We start from the raw sequence: 21392 nt of genomic DNA, 5'->3' as shown, positions 1-21392 counted from the left end.
ATGGGAGAAGATATTTGCAAACGACATATCAGATAAAGGGCTAATATCCAAAAACAGCACGCACGAAGGTTCCTCAAAAAGTTGAAAATAGAGCTACCCTATGATCCAGCAATTGCACTACTGGGTATTTACTCTAAAGATACAAATGGTGTGTTCCGAAGGAGCACATGCACCAGAATGTTTATAGCAGCAATGTCCACAATAGCCAAACTATGGAAAGAACCTAGATGTCCATCAACAGATGAATGGATAAAGAAGATGTGGTATATATACCCCCCAATGGAATACTGTGCAGCCATCAAAAGAAATGAAATCTTGCCATTTGCTATGACATGGATGGAACTAAAGGGTATTATGCTTAGCGAAATAAGTCAATCAGAGAAAGACAACTATCATATGATCTCCCTGATATGAGGAAGTGGAAATGCAACGTGAGGGTTGGGGGGGGTAAGAAAAGAATAAATGAAACAAGATGGATCAAGAGGGAGACAAACCATAAGAGACCCTTACTGTCACAAAAAAAAAACTGAGGGTGACCAGGGGAGGGTGGTAGGGAGAGGGTGGTGGGGTTATGGACATTGGGGAGGGTATGTACTATGGTGAGTGCTGTGAAGTGTGTAAACTTGGCGATTCACAGACCTGTACCCCTACGGCTAATATATTTATAAAAAATTAAGAAATTTTTAAAAAATAACAACTTTCTGTTACTAAAATACAGAGTATGGTAAATAACATTAGGATAATTAGTGCAAAGTGCTGAAAATCAAGTAAGATTAGCTGACCTATTTAAAGAACTACTATTAAGGGGTAAAATATGTATGTTATTTTTCATTAGTGTATTTTAAAGTTATTATACAACAAGGAATGCATAATAGGTGATTATTTTAAAATTCATGAATTATACAGCATGCTACCTGCATCTAGTGACTGAGAACAGATTCAAAGATTTTTATAATATAAGAAGTGTCAGACTGCATAGATTTAAAGATCTAATACTACAAATGTCATAATTTCCCAAATTAACACATACGCATTCCCTTAGGAATTCTTCTGTAATATCCTCTTCTAAAAGCTGCTCAACGATATGTAGAGCTTTTCTCTCAAATTCAATTTTCTTTCTCACAGCTGCTTCTAGTTCTGCTCTCCTAAAATTAAAAAACAAAAAATTATTTAAAATTTAAACGTTTGGGGCACTTGGATGGCTCGGATGGTTAAGCATCTATGTTTGGCTCAGGTCAGGATCTCCTCCTGGGATTGAGCATCCAGCTCCCAGCTCAGGGGGGAATCTGCTTCTCCCTCTGCCTCTTCCCTTGCTTATGCATGCACTTGCTCTCTTTCTCTCTCTCTCTCAAATGAATGAATAAAATATTAAAAAATAATAAAATTTAAAAGTTATTTTACTGTTTTATCATAGCCAATTTTCTTAGAACATATCACAAACATAATGTGCTATTTTGCTATTTAAATTTGTATTGTATTGTTACTTTTGATCCAATGCTTTTCAAAGTATTAACACATAGAAGTCTGCCACAATAATAGGATTATTTGATATCCAAGACTTACAGCACAAGGAAGAAAATGAGGTGAAATCTTTTTGCCAGTTACTGTTTATACTCCTCAGTCACTCCTGTGTGTACCTAAAGACGGACTTTTCCTTTGAAATCCTTAGAAATCAGAAAGATTAGAGAGGAAAAAGACTTCAGCTGTTCTTACAAGTAAAAATGTATTTGTGTCAAAAAAAAAATGTATTTGTGTCAAGTCTCAAAAGTTAATGATAGCCCAATTGACTAGATAGAGTCCTATTTGTAAATTAGTGTTTACTTACTTTAGTTATTAAGTCTTATTAAAAAATGATATTGACATGACAATGTAGTTTAGGAAAACAATCTTCCTATAAGGGCTGGTCCTTGCCCTGGTACCAACAGGACCGTCAGCCTTTGCTGGCCCCCACACATCATGGAACATAAAAGCAGAGGCTACCTGATCAGACAATGGCTCTAGGAGAATGGTTCTCAATCTTAGCTACACATTAGGATCATCTAAGGAGATTTCTTTTAAAGATATTATGCCTAGGTCCTAGTACAGGCTAACTCAAGCAAAATATCTGAGGATGGGATCTAGTTACTGGTGTTTTCTTAAAAGTGCTCCAGATAATCCTAATATGCAAAAGGGTTGAGAGTCCTTGCCATAGGACCAAACATACTTACCATCTTGGTAACTTATTTGTCCTATACTGCACTGGTTTCTACTTTCCTACCAGAACTACCTCAGCCAGTCTCTTGGGCTTCGACTTGGCTCTATATCTGGATCTATATTCATTTTTTTCTCCCTACTTTCATTGACTCTCAAGACTTTAGACTCTAATTTCTTGCCTAGAAAAATAATATTCAAAAACAATATAATATGTATTAATAATATTCTACAAAAAAGAAGGATGACACTGGATTGCCCACTCTTTCTTTTGCCAAGTAGGGACATTAAAACAAGAAGAAATTTGCAACTAACAGCTGTTCTCCTACAATTTCATAAAGACCATTCTTACATCGAAGAAGTATAAAAGACATGAATACAGATGAAAAAGCAGTTCTTTATTTTAAATGTATTTGGCTTTATGAAAAACATTATTTTATTTTTCTCATATTGCTACCCACCAATAAAAGCTATGCCAGGTACTAGGATCAGTCTACAACTTGCACTAAGGAAATGCTGACTCAAAGTATTAACTACATCAACCTGAAGTAAGAGTCACACTCACTCTTAACTGATGCCTAGAGCTGCTTTCCATGAACAGCCCTATCTCACTTTTGCCCTCTATCCTAAATGATGACAGGTAGTATGGTATACAGCAGTGGTTCTCAATTTTTTTGGTCTCAGTATTTCTTCACACTTAAAATTATAACTTCTGCTTATGTGGCTTATCTGTATTGATATTTGTAATACTTGGATTAAAAATGAGAAAAATTTAGCGGTGCCTGCATGGCTTAGTGGGTTAAAGCCTCTGCCTTTGGCTCGGGTCATGGTCCCAGGGTCCTGGGATCAAGCCCCGCATCGGGCACTCTGCTTGGCGGGGAGCCTGCTTCCTCCTCTCTCTCTCTGCCTCTGCCTACTTGCCTACTTGTGATCTCTGTCTGTCAAATAAATAATAAAAAAAAATCTTAAAAAAAAATGAGAAAAATTTAAAGCACTTATTAATGCATTGTAAAATAGTAACAATAAACCCATTGCATGTTAATAACATTTTTAAATAAAAAACTTAGTGAAAACAGTTGAATTATTTTATATTTTGGCAAAGTTCCTTAATTTCTGTCTTAATAGTATTTGGTTGGATTGAATGTAGAAGTATTCTTCAGTTGGCATAGATTTATAAAGGATCACTCCCTTCAACAACTTTTTGGTTACCTACCCCCATGGATTTTTAATTGTTTCATCATGCTGGATAATCTATTCACAATATATCTTAGTGTATTTGTACTTCCCACACTGTACTGCTCAGAATAAAATAAGAACTCCTTGGGTTTGTGGTCAGATCACTATTGAGGAACATTGCAAATTACCATCATAATCAATATTAACTTTACTCTTGCCATAAAACCAAGTCAGTATAATCATGATGCTCCACAGGGAAATACTCTCTAAAACAGATCGCCAAGGGGCGGTTGGATGGTATAGTCGGTTAAGTATCTGACTCTTGGTTTCCACTCAGTTCGTGATGTCAGTGTCATGGGATTGAGCCCCTCCTCAGACTCCTCACTCAGGTGGTATCAGCTTGCGATTCTCTCTCCCTCTCCTTCTGCACCTTCCGCTCATGTGCATTCTCTCTCTCTGATAAATAAATCTTCAAAAAAAACCCAAAAAAACCCCACCAGATCTCAAATACATCCGATTTCTCCATTCCTAGATGACCACCATTCCTAACATCTTAAATTTTTAAATTAGGTGCCTGGGTGGCTCAGTGGGTTAAGCCTCTGCCTTCTGTTCAGGTCATGATCTCAGGGTCCTGGGATGGAGCTCCACATACAGTTCTTTGCTCAGCAGGGAGCTTGCTTCCCCTCTCTCTCTCTCTCTGCCTGCCTCTCTGCCTACTTGTGATCTCTGTGTCAAGTAAATATATAAAATCTTTAAAAAAAAATTTTAACTTAAATTCCATCACTCTCTTAAAGTTTTTCTATTTGCACTTAGAAAATCTAAATTTATCACCACGGCCCACCAGATACTACATGAATAGAATCCTGTCTAAGTTTTTCCTATGCTCCTTTCTTCCCTTGCCCAAAATGCCATACACTACCCCAGTATCCTTCCTTTCTTTGAACTTATTGAGCTTTTTCTTCTCTCAGGGTCTTTATACCCACTGTCATCTCTGGCTGGAGGTCTCTCCACAGGACTCTCTGGTTAATGCCTACTTACCTTCAGGTCTCAGCTTATTACTTCCTTGGAGAAGTCTTTCCCTGATAATCCCCAGCTAATTTGAACTCCTCTTAGTTCCACCTGATAACATCATAGTCTTTTCCTTTACAGCACATATAATAGTAACTATGTATTCAATTGTGATAATTTAATTGGTATTTCTCTGTTCCACTAGAAAGGAACTGTGTTTATTCTGCTCAAAACCATATCCTCAGGGCCTAACATAGGTCTGGCATATCTCACATTTGGTAAATAATTTTTGAAAGAATGAGCAAATGAAAGCCAATATCTGCCTGATAAAGGAGAAATCACAGAGGTGCCTGGGGGTCTCAGGTGGTTAAACACTGACTTTTTTTTTTTTTTAAGATTTTATTTATTTATTTGACACAGGGAGAGAGAGAGAGAGATCCCAAGCAGGCAGAGAGAGAGAGAGAGAGGCAGAAGCAGGCTCCCTGCTGAGCAGAGAGCCCGATGCGGGGCTCGATCCCAGGACCCTGAGATCATGACCTGGGCTGAAGGCAGAGGCTTAATCCACTGAGCCACCCAGGCGCCCCTAAACACTGACTCTTAATTACAGCTCAGGTCATGATCTCAGGGTGTGAGATCAAGACCTGAATCGGGCTCTGTGCTCATTGGAAAGTCTGCTTAAGATTCTCTTTCTTTCTCCTTCTGTCCCTCCCCAACCCCTCAACACTTGCACTCACCCTCTCTCTAAAATAAATACATCTTTTTTTTGTTAAAGGATAAAACACAGACATATGTATTTTAAACATTTTCAGAGACTACTCCTATTCTAAAAACTTTTTTGTTACGGGAGATAAATCTAGCCTTTTTAGGAAAGGCCAAGAAACAGAATAGGACTTTTTGTTGAAAATATGATGGACACAATGTAAACAAACAACAGTAAGAGCTTCTTGGGGTCTCTGGCACATAAAGTAATGAGAGGCAAGCATACCTAAGAAGTGAAAAAGGAGTACCTGGTTAATTCAAGAATGTTTACTTTCTACAGATACTCCTTCCTTCACCAGCAATCTAATAGGGTCTTGATTTAGTTTTCTTAAAACCTGAGTGGAGAGATACAATGAGTCTGTATGAGAATTTATAATGCTTCTCAGATCTTCCCCTTCTCTTCCATAATAATTTTTTCTAAGGTATAACCCATTGTTTTTAAACATGAGACAAGCAGATATATATGTTAATGCAGTTTTCCAAGTAGTTCTCATACCTTTTAGAAGCATCTTCTTGTTTTAAGGCATTTGTCTGTTTAGCACCTGCAATAATAATAATAAAATAGTAGGTCAAGTCTACACAAACTAGTTTATAGGACAGATTCCTACTCAAACTGCCACCGTTTTTTCTTTTCCCCACACATTACTTTCCAATCCTACGTATAAAGCAAATGAAATGGGCAGAAAATTCAGTTTGCTTGTGTTATTTCCGAATTTCTCTTGGTTAAAATGTATCTCTTTGGGGGTTGTATTTTCTCACATCTGCACAGTTATGTCCTCCTGAAAATCTGAGATACGGATGCTTTTAGAAGCAACCTGTCTCTGTCCCCCGAATGTCGCTCACAGGGAAAGCCCGAGGCTGGGAGTGACACCTCAGAGGAACCGGGGACCAAAGCAGCAGTACATCTCCAAGGTGAGCTGTCCTGGTCACTTGCCCACTCTGGCAAGCCAGCTCTAGACTCCTGCACCTCGACTCCCTTTCCCTCAGAGACAGCCCATTCCGGGGAAAATCTTGGAACACTACTGTAAAGAGGTGGGGCTTTGGCCGGAGGTCTTTTCCAGAAGACCCAGGACGGTGATGGGGCGTTCTCGGCCTTCTCCGCCCTAGGGACCTCCGCTACTGGAGCGGTCTTTCCGGTGTGCCCCGCCTTAGTGTGGAACCCTGTAGGGCTCAGTTCTCAGGGTGCAAACGTGGGAAGAGGCCCATTTTCCTACCTGCGGCGTTTCGGGAGGCGCGGGGCCCCCGGGCCTTGAGGTGGGCAGAACGGTGCCCGGCGGAGTCTGCCATGGGAAGCGTCGTCAGAGGGTTAGGCCGGCGCCGGCTTCTCCCTTTGAGGCTCCACCTCCCCTCGCGTAGCGCGGGGTGGGGCCGGCGGGGCGGGGCGGGGCCCGGAGAGAGGCCTGCGCGGCCGGAGGAGCTGGAGGAGGGCGCAGAGAACAGCGAGAGGTCGGTGGGGTAAGTGTTCGTCCCTGGGAGTCCCGGAGGTCCGGGATAACAACCAGCTGTGAGCCGCGGAGGACCTGGCGCCACGGCCTGCAAAGCCCCGCGAGGTCATGGGGCCCGAATGCCTAGGCGAGCAGGAATCGGGAGAAATGGCTTCCCTTGGATGCACTCCGCACGCGCGCTGGAGTTTTAGCCGCCCTGGAGCGCGCGGCCGTGAGGACTCGGCTGACCCGTACCCCCGCTGCGGGCCTGGGGCTGGGTTTTCCCTCTGGGCCTGCGGGAACGGAACGGTGCTCCCCTGAGGGCTGCTGGTTCCTTCGTCTCAGTGCGATACAGGGATTACACCAACTGGATTATTTGGGGGACTGCATCTCTTACAGCAAAATGTCCGGGGCACACTTGGGGCGGTAGGCATCTGATCTGAACTTTCACCCACTCTGGATGTATTTTATTGGTTCCAATTTTTGTGAATTGGGACACTGAAAAAAAATTTTTGATTCCCTAATGACTAGAATTGACTTCAGGAACTATTTTCGGAAATTTTTTCAGAAAAGAAATACTTTGCCTTTTTAAAGCCATTTACTTAGTCCATATTTGCGCTCCTGTGGGGCGTGTACCATAGAGAATTTTTTTTTTTTCAAGTGTCTTTCAAAACTGTTTTCCTAGAAAACTTAAAAGATGCAAATTTTTTACTTCTTAGGCTAAGATGCTTTCTGTAAAAATATTTCAGCATTAAACCTTCACATTTTTTTCTTACTGTATTTAATAGTAATTCATCAGAATGAAACATAACTTATTAATACTTTAGTATCACTGATAGTTAACTTTTATATTTCAGCATCAAAACTAGGAAAAATAACGAGGGATGGCTGTAGAAGAGCTTCAATCCATAATAATGAGATGTGTAAGTAATGTTTTTTTCTTTTCATAAAGTTAAATACCAGATTATTTTTAGTTATAATTAGGGACACTCAAATTGCTTATCTTCTTTAATCCTTGCTTTGTTTGACCTGTGAATAAATAGCAGGAGGGCTGGAAGGCAGATTGGATTATTTCTCCAAGTGACCTACTTGTCTAACCTTTTAAATTTTTAATATTAATCCTTATTGTAGGATTTTTTGGCAGACTGGATTTCAAGATCATTCATTAAAGTACTTTTTAGGCTTATCCTAATTTTTACACATATGCTTATGTGCAACTTAACTAGAATTCAAACAGATTTCCTTTTTTTTCCAGAGAGAATAAAGTTAAGTAGTTGTTAAATTTTTACTCACCAAAACATGTTTGTCTTCATTCTGTTTCTGTCAGCAAATCCTAGAAGAACAAGACTTTAAAGAAGAAGATTTTGGCCTATTTCAGTTAGCAGGCCAAAGATGCATAGATGAAGGACATATAGAGCAGCTATTAGAAATTATTCAAAATGAAAAGAATAAGGTAAGTACAATGTTTATGAGTACTTCTTAGTCTTTACTAGGAGATAACAGCTACATGATACTATTATTTGTCCACTTATTTATTCACCAAACTTTTAAGGATTAAATTTCTACAGTAAGAAAGTAGAAAACAAAAAAGGAATTAGGGCTATCCACATACTTGAAGGTACTTATAGTCTGGTGGAAGAGATAAGTATGTAAACAACTAGCAATAAGAAGACAGAATAAATGATAGTTAAACTGTAAGTAAAATGCTTTAAAAGAGTAGGGATTATGGCTGGTTTAGGGATCAAAAATGGCATTGGGATTATTAATTTACATTTAGTACTATAAGTATCAGGAAACCTAGATACTCATTTTTGGTGATCAGCACATTCTCTTCTTTCAGCCAAATGAATATGGAAAACCAAATAAGTAGGATAATATTTGGGGTGGGGGGGTGCCTGGGTGGCTTGATCAATTAAGCGTCTGCCTTCTGCTCAGGTCGTGATCCTGGGGTCCTGGGATTGAGTCCTGCTTGGGGCTCCTTGCTCAGCAGGGAATTTGCATCTTCCTCTCTCTCTCTCTCAAGTAAATACATAAAATCTTAAGTAAAAGGAAAAGATAATATTTGGGTGCGTAGAATCAGAATAGGAGGAGACCTAGATGGCCTTGCTGATATTATACAGCTATGATTATTTAATATTTTCTTTAACTCCTTGATGTCTCCCAATTGTGCTCTCAAAGGATAACCTTTGAGAGTACCTTACTCATAGCTAATAATAATAAATTTAATAATGGCCAATATTTGTTAAACATTTACCATGTGCTAGATGCTGTCCTAAATGCTTTACATCTGTTAACTCATTTAGCTTCCCAGAATCCCATAAGGTACGGTTAAATTCATTCTGTAGATAAGGAAAGAGTCACTGAAAGATAAGTGACTAGTCCAGAAGTAACTCAATTTTTATGTAACATCTAGGGTTCAGATCTCTGCAGCCTGGTTTCAGAGCTCTTAACCACTCTCCAGTTGACACTGTGTAGCACTTACAAGGAAGTTTTAGGGTGTTAAAACGGACTAATTGATTGTGATGACTGGGTTTCTAGCCCCCAGGAAGATAATATATTATATCCTGAACAGAAAAAGGGTAACCTAAGAAGAGAGAATTTCTTGAAGGAGTGCAAGTAAATTTACTTTGGAAATATTTAAAGATGCAGCAGGCAGTTGAAAAGTAATGTTTGGAGGTCAGTCAAGGAACAGGAGATTAAAGTGCAGATTTGTGCATCATTATTAGAAATTAGGTGATTGAGGCACTTGGGTGGCTTAGTCACTTAAGCATCTGACTCCTGACCATGATCTCTGGGTTGTGGGACTGAGCCCTGTGTCCAGGGCTTTGTGCTCAGCTGGGAGTCTGCTGGAGATTCTCCCTCTCCCTCTATTCTCCCCTCCCCCCCCATTCCCTCACTCACTCTCTCTGCCTCTCTAAAAAAAATAAATCCTTAAAAAAAATTAGGTGATTGTGTTAAGTAGAATTTAAATAAACACTTGAAACAAAAAAAAAAAAGAAAATTAGGTGATTGTGATATTTTTAAGCATAGTGAGTTTGTCTTGGCTTGAGAATCACTTTTGTAATGTGTGGTCTGCTAAATTCAGAGGTTCAAACACTGATCAGACAGTGTTTCAAACTGACGGCAGCTTCATTTTCTTGCCAGTCAGAATCGATGAAGATTTACTATTACTCTGCTTTGTGTAAATTAAAAAAAAAAAAAAAAAAGCTGTATGAATAGTTTGTCCTATAGAACAGGGCTTCTCAACATTAGTACTCAAGATATTTTGTAGCAAAACTCCCCACTCCCCACCTCCTACAACTCCGTAATGACAATCAAAATTGTCTCCAGATTGCCAAATGTACCTGGTTGACAGGGAACAAAATTGTCCCCATTGAAAACCACAGGTATAGTGGGAAACGCAGAGGCTTTGGAGTTGGGCAGGTTCTGGTTCTGCCACATTTTAGTTGATATTGAGGTATGTCAGTAATCTCTAAACTTTTGGCATTCTCATCTGTCATTTGGGGATAATCTTACTCTGTAGATAATATTAAGCTATACAAGGTGTAGTTTGTGGATAGTATTGATTCCCCTTCCTTAAAATTATTCACTATTTACATAACGACTAGATACCTTGCCGCTGAAATATTCGTAAAATATTTTATCAAAATTACTTGTTTTTCATTTCAGATATGCAAAATCTTATTTAAATTGTTAATTTGAATCTTATTCAAATCGTATTCAAATAGTTATATAATCTTATTCAAATAGTTAATTATTCTCAGAGAATCACTTATAGGGTAGAAGTACACCAATGGAAAGGGAAAGAAGTGCTTAGTTGGAAAAGTAGAGTCTAACAGGAGCTAGTTAAGTTTTAAAAAGCAAATATAGTCTTAATAGATAATTGTGGAATAAGAGTAGTTTGGCAAAAAATTAATAAGCTCATAATATAAGTTTCTGATTAAAGACCTAAATATTAGGGATGCTTGGGTGGCTCAATTACTTAATTATCTGCCTTCAGCTCAGGTTGTGGTCCCAGGGTCCTGGGATCAAGTCCCACATCAGACTCCTTGCTGAAAAGGAAGTCTGCTTCTCCTTCTGCCTACCCCTCCACCTGCTAGTGTGCTCTCTCTTTCTGACAATAATAAATAAAATCTAAAGACCTAAATATTAGAAGTCTAGCCACACACACAAGATAGAAGAAAACAGAACAGAATATCAAATCTTTGGAGGAAGGATAGTTTATTATACTTTAAGATAATAGACATCATTTAACCTGCGAGTATGGAGCACCTATTTTGTAACAGGCCATTGTCTAGATGCCAGGAATAGATAGAGCAGTAAACAAAAGTCACTGTCCATATGGATCTTAAATTCTAATGAAGACAGGTAGCTACATGATAAATTATATAGTGTGTTAGAAAGTGATAAATACTATAAAGAAAAATAAAGCATAGTTGGGGGGATGTACCATGCTAGGTGAAATTGCAGAGATTTGACGGAAGGAGGGGTGTAAATAAACCATGGGGCTGTCTGGGAGAACAGTGTGCCAGGCAGAAATAACTAGCATAAAAAATATTTAAAGAGAACAGCTCAACTGTCTTTCTCATTGGATAAACAAGGGTGATTGTTTCGCTATTTATTTTTTAAAAATCAATTTAGGTCTTCATTTTATGCCATTTTTTCTTAAGATTTTATTTACCTGAGAGAGAGCGTGTATGTAATCATATGAGTGGGGGAGGGGTGGGGGGAGGGGCAGAAGGACAAGCAGACTCCCCACTGAGCACAGAGCCTGACACAGGGCTCCATCTCACAAGGCTCCATCTCACTACCCGAGCCAAAATCCAGACCTGAGCTTCATGTTTTTAGCATTAATCATACTGAATAAGAAGAAATTTGTATATATACTTAAATGTAAATGAATGTTTATGCATCTCTAAAAGAGGAAATCCATTTAGACCTAATAGCCAGTAGGAAATGAACCAAAGAAAAGTAAGTGTATTTTGCTATACAAAAAATAAGGACAACCAAAAAACCAAATTATTTGTTGTAAATACAAGAATGGAATATTAACATGTAGGGAGCTTATGCAGATTGATAAAGACAGATGCTAAAATGTCCAGCTGATAAATGAGCAAAAATATAAACAGTATTTCCCCTTGTGAGCTATATGTTCATGTCCCCTAACATATTTTGTTGCTAGTTCTCTAGAACATGTTAAGTCTTAAACCTTTACATATTGCTATTTCAGAGCTTTAAACGTATTTCCCACCCATTTATGCCTGACAGATTTCCCTAACAAGCCTTAGCTTAGCCATTGCCTCTTCGGGGAAGCCTTTCCTGCCTTTCCTAGATGGAAGTGACAATTCTCCTGCTATACCTTATACTCTACCTTGATTATTTTATGGGTCTGGGGTTATTGTACCTAATTGTCATCTTCTTAGATGTGTGGTTTTTTGTTTTTGTTTTTATGAGGGAACCTAGAATGTAAACTCAGTCAGGATGGAGATCTTACCTTGCCTTATTCCAAGCACTAGACTATTTTAGGTACTTCACATATAGTAGTATATTCTTGATAAATACTGGAAAGTTGAAACAGAAAGGCCAGAAAAGTGGAGTATATTGTTGCTAGTTCCAAAACAGTGGTTTTGATCATGAATGTGAATCACTAATTAAAAAGATAAATTTTTACTTTTGTGGTAAATATTCTGAAATATCTTTGAAAATAGAAGCAGCTTATATGTAGGAGAGAAAATAAAGTGGCATCCCCTTCTTTTACATAAGTTACATAATCATAATGTATGTACAGATTTTCCAAGGAACTTTAAAAGGTTCATGAGCATTACATGGATTTCTTCATGAATCAGGAAAGCAAAATTTTCCATGAAAATAAGTATTTGCTCACAAATTAACTCTCTTGTTGGAAATAGAAGAACTGTTTAAATTGTGAAAAAGACACTTACCTGATTTAAAGTAAATGCCCATTCACCTTTCCTCAGTGAGAGTATTAAAAACTATCTTAAAATGTTGATAGTTGTTAGCTAACCCTAAAAAGTCAGGGTGAAATGCCATAGGCTTCATTTGCCTCATCTTAGCTATTTCAGAGGAAATTCTAAGCTACTTCACGTTAAGAAAGCTCACTGTAGGGGCACCTGGGTGGCTCAGTGGGTTAAGCCGCTGCCTTTGGCTCAGGTCATGATCTCTCGTCCCGGGATCGAGTCCCGCATCGGGCTCTCTGCTCGGCAGGGAGCCTGCTTCCTCCTCTCTCTTTCTCTGCCTGCCTCTCTGCCTACTTGTGATCTCTGTCAAATAAATAAATAAAATCTTTAAAAAAAAAAAGAAAGAAAGAAAGCTCACTGTAAGAGTCCTATAGATGGCAGTATTTTCTTTACCTTGAAAATGTTTTCACAGGTCATTATCAAGAATATGGGCTGGAATCTTGTTGGTCCTGTTGTTCGATGTCTTTTGTGGAATAAGGACGATGAGAAGAGAAAATACTATTTTCTGATGCTTGATTTATTGGTAAAGGTAAGTTAACAAAATTACATTCTCTTTGTCACAATAGCCAGCAGTATTTTGTAATTCCCTTTAATGTTAAATGCTCATTTTGGGTGACAAAGCTTTTAGTTCATGAAAATATAGGAGAGAATTCTTTGGAGAAAAGACCCAATTTTATTGATTGGATGGGCAAGTCCATTTCCATTTTTCCAAATTTCTGGGTATAAGAATTATCTAACTTCATCGCAGACACACTGATTCAGAATCTCCAAGAAGATACCTAAGAAGTTCTATTTTTAATAATAGCTTAATGTATAGATGTGGAATTCAGGGTTAAGAGAGGCAGTTAGTTTAAGGCCACACTGTTCTATCAGGGGGTTTTTGTGTGTGGTAAGTTCTTTTCTGTGTGGTATATTCTCTAAAAGAATATCAAAAACCTAGAATGCAAATGATCACAGGGGAAATAGGAAGAGGAAGTAAATTCAGTTATAACCAGCAACCTAAGAGACTCTTGGTAAAAGATTACTAGAGTTATATGTAAAAAATGATGGCTGGGACACCTGGGTGGCTCAGTGGGTTAAAGCCTCTGCCTTTGGCTCAGGTCATGATCTCAGGGTCCTGGGATCGAGCCCCACATCGGGCTCTCTGCTCAGCGGGGAGCCTGCTTCCTCCTCTTTCTCTCTGCCTGCCTCTCTGCCTACTTGTGATCTCTGTCTGCCAAATAAATAAATAAAATCTTTAAAAAAAAATGATGGTATAGGAGAATAAATTCTAAGGAAAAGAACATTTTAAGAAGCTACTTAGAGATCAATACAAATAAAAATATATACTTGGAAAGAGGAAACTCCATCTAGATAGTAGTTATTAATTATGAGGACTTTTTAAAAAGGCAAGTGAGGTAATTCTGGCTAGGCAGAAGGCACTGCAAAGTTTTATCTGTTTAGAAAGTAGAAAAGAGAGACTGTACTCACTTAAATACCCTTGCAGTGTGAGCTAGAAAGGTCCCATCTACTAAGTTCTGGGAACCAAGGTAGGTTTCAGAGTAGACAGGCAAAGCTAGAAGAAACCTCAGTTCTGATAATCAAGTTCTTCTTTCTCCCTATTTTTCTAACTTTTCCTTTAGCCAGGAATTTAAGTCTCCAAAATATAGTTGTCTATTTTTTAAAAGATCTTACTTAGTTATTTGAAAGAGAGAGAGCATACAAGCAAGGGGTGGGGGCAGAGGCAGAGGGAGAAGCAGACTCTCTGTTAAGCAGGGAGCCCAAGGCCGGACTTGATCCCAGGACCCTGGGATCATGACCTGACATGAAAGCAGACTCATAACTGACTGAAACACCCAGGTGCCCTTGTCTTTTTTTTTTTAAGATTTTATTTATTTATTTGAGAGAGAGTGAGGGAGAGGGAGAGAGAACCTAAAGCAGACTTTGCACTGAGCACAGAGCCCAACAAAGGGCTTGATCACACAGCCATGAGATCATGACCAGAGCTAAAACCAAGAGTTGAAGGCTCGCCCCAAATATAGTTGTCTCTTGAGAGACTTAGGACTTACTGCTTTGTAGTTTTACAGTGATTTGACAGTCAGATTCTATGTTTTGTTAGTGTATTTTTTTAAACAATTGTGTGAGGTTTTTTACTGTTAAGCAAAAATAATTATATTTTCTCAGTATATGCTGCCTTTTAAAAATAGTAATCATGTGGCTTTAAATACAACTTGTATTAAACAGGTTCAATTGTGAATATTTTTATAGTTATGTAATCCAAAGGAATTATTGTTGGGTTTGCTTGAACTGATTGAAGAGCCCTCTGGAAAACAGATATCCCAAATTATTCTTCTTTTACTTCAGCCATTACAAACAGGTAATACGTATTTTGATATCTAAGGATTTCTTATTTTATCTGTGTTCAGTTCTTGGTATTACTCCAAAATGTCAGCATTATACCAAAGTAAAATATTTGACTAATTATTGAGTACTTCGCTTAAACTAGCAGTAGCAGTACCAGTTTGAATCCTGATGCCTATAGGAAGACAACAATACCTGGCACAGATACCTATGATATATTTTGTTGAATGTCATGCTGTTTTTCAGGCATTATGTTATAATCTGTAGCTTTCTGCCTAACCTTCCCATCTACAACATATATCTAGAATTTTCCCTGTAAACATATTTAAAGGATTGCCTCTGTGATGTCTGCTTTACGCAGTCTGTTAGCATTGTGATAGGTCCTGTATCTTGGTTAAGAACAGTATTCAGGCATTCTTCTTCCTCTGCCCTGGGAAGCTGGGGCTGGGAAGAGCAAAAGAACTACTGAATGAAACAAATGTAGAAATAAAGTCTCCATGACTGAGTGCAGTAACATTATTGCTAAGCAGTGGACCTTGGCAACCAAAGCAGACAATATTTATCCATGGGAAGAGACTACCTTTTCCTTTTATGACTTACATATAACTCAGAGTCTGGTAGCTGGACCCAGAATCTAGAAGTTAGAGTAAATTAATCTTAAATGAGAATGAAGCAGCTTCATACCACTTGAATAGTCTCCTAGAAAGGAAAATATAGTAATACTACCTTTCATTTTGACAGTACTTTGTATTTTACAAACATACTTTCTCTTATTTTTTATTTTTTTTATTAACATATAATGTATTATTAGCCCCAGGGGTACAGGTCTGTGAATCACCAGGTTTACACACTTCACAGCACTCATCAAAGCACATACCTCCCCCAGTGTCCATAACCCCACCACCCTCTACCTAGCCCCTCCTGACAATTCTTAGTTTGTTTTGTGAGGTTAAGAGTCTTTTATGGTTTGTCTCCCTCCCCGATCCCATCTTGTTTCATTTATTCTCTTCCTACCCCGCAAACCTCCCACACTGCATCTCAACTTCCTCCTATCAGGGAGATCATATGATAATTGTTTTTCTAAAGACACTTTCTCTTATTTGATACTTAAAATAACCAAAAAATGTGGAACAAAGTGTTTCCATGGTTAGAAACAAACTTAAAACAAGATTTTGTGGCATCTGTTGTAGGGTGCCATGATTGTAAGATGATCCAGTATTTCATACACCACTAAGAAGGAAGAATAAAAACATTACCAATTAAGTTATGATATGTCATCCTCATTTCAAAGTTGTTACAATGTTTTTTTACATGGAAGTCTACATTTACTGGACTTCTGGTCCCATGTGTAGCATACTTGAAGCTACCTCAAGTCATAATTTGGTCTCTGTTTTAGTGATTCAGAAGCTTCATAACAACAAGGCATATTCAGTGGGATTAGCATTGTCCACCCTCTGGAGTCAGCTATCTCTCCTTCCTGTTCCATACTCAGAAGAACAAATACAAACAGATGACTATGGCCTTTGTCAGTGTTGCAAAGCGTTAATAGAGTTCACTAAACCTTTTGTGGAAGAAGTCATTAATGACAAAGAAAACTCACTGGAAAATGAAAATGAAAAGTTAAAGGATGAATTACTGAAATTGTAAGTATATTTTTGGTAATATTTCACAGTGGAATTAAGTAATCCATCAATTATTTTATGTTTCTTTGTTGCATTTATTTGCCATGGACATATAAATCTAGTTTCTGGTTTTGAATTGTAGATTATAGGGTACGGTGGTCAGTGCCTCAGTAAATGTCATGCTCTACAGTTTTAAAAATTAAAAACCAAAATCCATTTGTTTAATTTACTTTATATTCCTCGATGGCTTACTTTTATTCATCATAATAAGTGGATAATTAAAGGGTGGAAATAGGTGTAGCTCAGAGAATCTGGTCTTTCTGTGAGGGAATTGTGTTTTTACTCTCCTTTTGAAAGCAGCAGAAGCAGCACTAAACAGTTGAACATCCAACTTGACTATAAAAATGGTAACAGAGTACCCAACAGCATTCATTCCAGAGGTACTATACACTAAACATGCTTCAGTGTGGCTGTCAAGCACCTGACATACAGCTAGTTCAGATTAAGATGTGCTCTAAGTATAAAATGCTCCTTGGATTTTAAAGACTTGCTATTAAAAAGATAATCAAATACCCCAATAATTTTTATACTGACACATTGAGACAATATTTTAAATATATTGGGTTAATAAGATAAGTTATTACTTTCCCTTGTTTCTTTTTTAATGTGACTGAAAGATTTTAAGTTCTATGTGGGGCTTGTATTATATTTCTTGGACACTATTGGACTAGATTATTGGATTAGACTAGTTTTAGACTACTAATTATAGACTAGTAATTTTATCTTTTAAATTTTGGAGACTAAAACTATAGTTAGCTTTCTATTTTTTCATGTGAAGACATTAAAATTTTTTTTGCCATTTATAAAACCCATTATTTCATGAAAGTAAATAAAGAATTGACAAGCCTTAATCACAGAATAAAGTTTGGTTTTCTAAATAAAACAAATAGAGCTTTATGAAAAAAAATTACATTATCCCGATTTTTTCTTGAACTTATGAAAACTACATCATGGCATAGCACCGGCCCTTAAACCTTCAGTAACCCTCCGTATAGTCCAGAAGTGTAAGTGAATCTTAACACATGGAGTCTAGCAAGGTGTTCTCATTCTTTCCCCAATACTAGTAGGAAGGATTTTTTTTTTTTAATTTTTAAGATTTTATTTATTTATTTGACAGAGAGAGCACAGGGGGAGTGGCAGGGAGAGAGAGAAGCAGGCTCCCCACTGAGCAGAGTCCAGACATGGGACTCAATCCCAGGATCCTGGGATCATGACCTGAGCCGAAGGCAGACACTTAATTGACCGTGCCACCCAGTTGCCCATAGTAGGGAGTTTTACAGTAGCGCAGTTTTACAGGTGGTTGAGTTAATTTTCATGTAAAATTAACTTCGATATGTTTATAGAACTAGATATTTTATACTTGGGAAATGCTGTATTCACAGTTACCCATTTCTTATACCTTAGTTGTTTCAAAAGCTTGAAATGTCCTTTGCTGACAGCACAGTTCTTTGAGCAGTCCAAAGAAGCTGGAAATGATCCTTTAAGATGTTTTGCATCTGAAATAATAGTAAGTACAGCTAATTTAATCTGCTGTAAAATCTGCTATAATTTAAAATCTTATCCTGCTATATTCTCATGTACTGCATGTGGGCATGTAAATTGAAACAATATTAATGCGATACGTATTTTTTGTAGAATGATAAAAGGATGGAAAATGAGCAGCAATATTATTTGGGTAATGAAATCAACACCTTCCAGACTTTGCTTTTGTAGTCAAAAATAAATATATACATAATATAATCTTTTAAGGATTCTATAGCATTATACATATTTTTTTGTAATGTACTTTCTTTTAGCCAATTATGAATATTTTTCCATTGTCTTTCCATTTTTGTTTAACTTGGACCATCTAGCTCTAGGTTTTCTCCAATTTTTCAGTATTATAATACAATTCCAACTTTCTTTTTTTAACTGTTAAGTCTGTGGTAAGTATTTTTTTTAACCAAATCTTTGCATATTTCTTTAGTTATTTTCTTGAATTCCTAGAAGTGGAATTTCTGTGCCCAAGGATATCTCCACTTTTAAGGCTTATGATAAATATTTTCAAAATAACTCCAGAGATAAGTAAATTTTATTTTAAAAGTAATTTGGCTTAATGAATCAAGAGTATTTTTAAGTGTGCTGGATTCTATATTAGGGAACTAATCTGAAATATGGAAAATATGTACTTGAGATTGATAGTCATGTATTTCAGGTTGGAGCAGTCATTGTGGTTGTGGGTTTTCTTCAGCCATGTTCAGCTGTAAGAGTGTAGGTGCAACACAGGAAGAAAGTTGGATTTAATTAGGTCAGAGTTTTGAGACCTGTGAGTTCTACAAGCAGGAGAGGGGGAAAGACACATATCCAAGGAAGTGACTGTGATGGACAGTGGAATTAAAGCTGAGTAAGGAAGGGAGTTAGGAGATACTAAATGTGAGAAACAGTGAAAAAGATGGTGGGATCATTGGATTGTAGTTCTCAGTGTGACTGACAAGTTGTTGAAGCTGGGTTAATAAAAGGAATGAGCTGAAAAGATTGGAGTTTAAAGAACAGGATGCTTGAAATAATACTGTGGAAAAGTTCAGTGACTAATAACATTGTCTGGGGTATGACCATGAAGTGAGTGTTCTGAGGAGCCGGTGGAGGCTGAAATCACTGGACAAGACAGTGAAGTACCTGAGATTCCATGGTACTAGAAGATCTTTGGTTGTACATTTAAGTCACACAGAATTATAAGAATGATGTCCAAAACCCAATTAATGGAGTGATCTTGGGGTAGATGTTGGATAGGCACATGAAATGAGTTTCAAAGCTGAGGGGTTCAAAGAGGATAGGGGAGAATGGTTTAGAAGCAGCAAGGAGAACATGTTGTTACTTCCAGGCTTGCCATAGTGGATATGAGTGAAAAAATAGCAACCCTTTGGGAGGCTTGCAGAGAAAATAGTTGTTTTCAGAAGAGTCAGATTATTTTAGAGCAAGAGAGGTAAGAGACCATTTCACGAAGAATGGATTTTGCTAATAACTGAGTTTCACAAGCCATACTTTGAAGGGTATCTGAGATCTGAGAAGAGGCAGGAGAAGGGTTTAGAACAGGAGATGCCAGAAATTTAGGGGAACTAGATTCTGAGGATAAGAAATGATTTGGTAACTAATATAAATAGGATTACATAGTTAAAGGGGTTAATACTGATGGTCAAATTAGTAGAGAAGAGTCTATGAGTGATTTAGAGAGAGAAAAAGGGAGGGATTTTCCCAGGAGCACATAAGAGACTGGGGCCTCTTCATTGTTGCCAGTGTTATAGTATAATCCCCTGGATATAGTATAAACATTAGCATATATAATAAATGTACCCTATTTTGAGAAGATAGCTATGAAAGTTGGTAACTGTTGTAGGATTTTAAGCCTGGGAATGATGTGATTATTTTGGATTCATCACATCAATGGAGGTTAAATTTAACTGAGATAAGATTTGGGAGTTAAGTGAGAAATAATGGGATCCTGATTATGGAAATGGTGGTAGAGATAAAGAGGAGAGGGCGGGGGCACCTGGGTGGCTCAGGGTGTTAAAGCCTCTGCTTTCCTCTCAGGTCATGATCCTAGAGTCCTGGGATTGAACCCCACATCAGGCTATCTCCCACCTCTCTCTCTGCCTGCCTCTCTGCCTACTTGTGATCTCTCTCTGTCAAATAAATAAATAAAATCTTAAAAAAAAAGAGGAGAGGGCAAAATAAAAAATTTTATAGTAGGTAAAATCAGCAAAATTTGGTCATTAATTGGATTTAGAACACTAGTTAAAAAATTGATTTGTGGATGTATGCTTGGGAAACTGCAGATGAAGGTGCAAAGAACAGGGTGTTTTGTGCTTTAACAATATTTTTTATTAAGATAATTTAAAGACAGAAAAGTGGAAAGAATAATATAATGTAACCTCATGTACCCATTACCCAGGTTTAACAATTTTTGACATTTTGCCTATCTTACTTTATCTATTCTCTTTTTTTTTTCCACTGTAGTATTTTAGAGTAAGTCCTAGACTTATCATCTCTAAGTCTTCAAATATACTTCTTTAGTAAGAAATTCTAAAAATGTAACCACAATCCATTTTGGCATCTAACAAGATTAACAGTAATTTCTTTATATATATTTAATCTCCAGAGAGCAGGTTTTTTAAGGGGAAAGTTTGGAATGATCAAATTTTGATGAGATAATCTAAAGAGGTAGGTAAGTGTAAGTAAAGGTCTTAGGACTGAACCCTATAGAATACTGACACTTAAGCCCACCAAAGAGAAGAAAGAAGGGTCACAGAGGTGGGACAAATATCACAGAAAGTCAGGTATTAGAGTTGCAGGAAGAAAAAAGTAATTGGTCATGTTAAATGTAGCCTGTAAAGTAACAGTTGAAAAGCATCCATTGGTTTTAGGAAGATGGCATTGATAATCTTAGCAAAAATAGTTTAAGCAGAATGTTGGAGACAAAAATAGAGGAGTGGTTAAAGGAGTACATAGACAATGAAAAAAAAGATGCCAGCTAATATAAGGTGTTCTTCAAAAGAGGATGAATAAGAAAGAAGAGTAGTGGGAAGACATGGGCTTGGGGTAGGAGAGTAATGAGGGAGATAGGGAGTCTTGAGTATGTGTATTTATTTATAGACTGAAGGGGTGGGTACCATTAGAGAGGAAAAGAGAAGCGTTCCGGGGTAACTGAAATAATGTGGCTTGAGAGCACACAGATCAAGAGAGCACAGGATCAAGGACATCTGGAGGAGGTAAGAATGGATATGCATGCATGGAAATTTGTGGCAGGAATTGAATATTAAAGTTGAAGGGAATCAAACCCACTGGCCTCAGATTTTTAG

At 37.6% G+C, this 21392-nt stretch overlaps 2 protein-coding genes across 8 annotated transcripts in view; one reads left to right on the top strand and one right to left on the bottom strand.

Moving 5' to 3' along the window:
* The window catches only part of RPAP2 (RNA polymerase II associated protein 2), an 83262-nt gene extending 76758 nt beyond the window's left edge, over positions 1-6504 (bottom strand). For all 6 annotated transcript variants that reach the window (XR_006601820.1, XR_006601821.1, XM_045064849.1 and 3 more), the window contains exons 1-3: positions 6348-6504; positions 5630-5675; positions 1031-1145 (exon numbers count right to left, since the gene is read on the bottom strand). Coding sequence is in view for 4 of the 6 variants with exons in the window: in XM_045064849.1 (XP_044920784.1) it covers positions 1031-1145; positions 5630-5675; positions 6348-6420 (234 nt within the window). In the remaining 2 variants the exon portion in view is untranslated. The remainder of the gene's footprint in view (positions 1-1030; positions 1146-5629; positions 5676-6347) is intronic.
* Positions 6433-21392, top strand: part of GLMN (glomulin, FKBP associated protein) — a 34917-nt gene continuing 19957 nt past the window's right edge. The window contains exons 1-7 of one of the 2 annotated variants that reach the window (XM_013056148.2): positions 6433-6588; positions 7415-7480; positions 7885-8010; positions 12948-13064; positions 14783-14891; positions 16272-16518; positions 17962-18064. In XM_013056148.2, the coding sequence (XP_012911602.1) occupies positions 7442-7480; positions 7885-8010; positions 12948-13064; positions 14783-14891; positions 16272-16518; positions 17962-18064 (741 nt within the window). In that variant the 5' untranslated portion in view covers positions 6433-6588; positions 7415-7441. Of the gene's footprint in view, positions 6589-6613; positions 6984-7414; positions 7481-7884; positions 8011-12947; positions 13065-14782; positions 14892-16271; positions 16519-17961; positions 18065-21392 lie in introns of those variants that run through there. The other variant, XM_013056149.2, reaches the window with a different exon arrangement.

Source organism: Mustela putorius, unplaced genomic scaffold (assembly GCF_011764305.1).
Source record: "Mustela putorius furo isolate JIRA1106 unplaced genomic scaffold, ASM1176430v1.1 tig00003853_pilon_pilon_pilon, whole genome shotgun sequence".
Lineage (NCBI taxonomy): Eukaryota > Metazoa > Chordata > Mammalia > Carnivora > Mustelidae > Mustela > Mustela putorius.
This window is presented reverse-complemented; position numbering and strand designations above follow the sequence as displayed.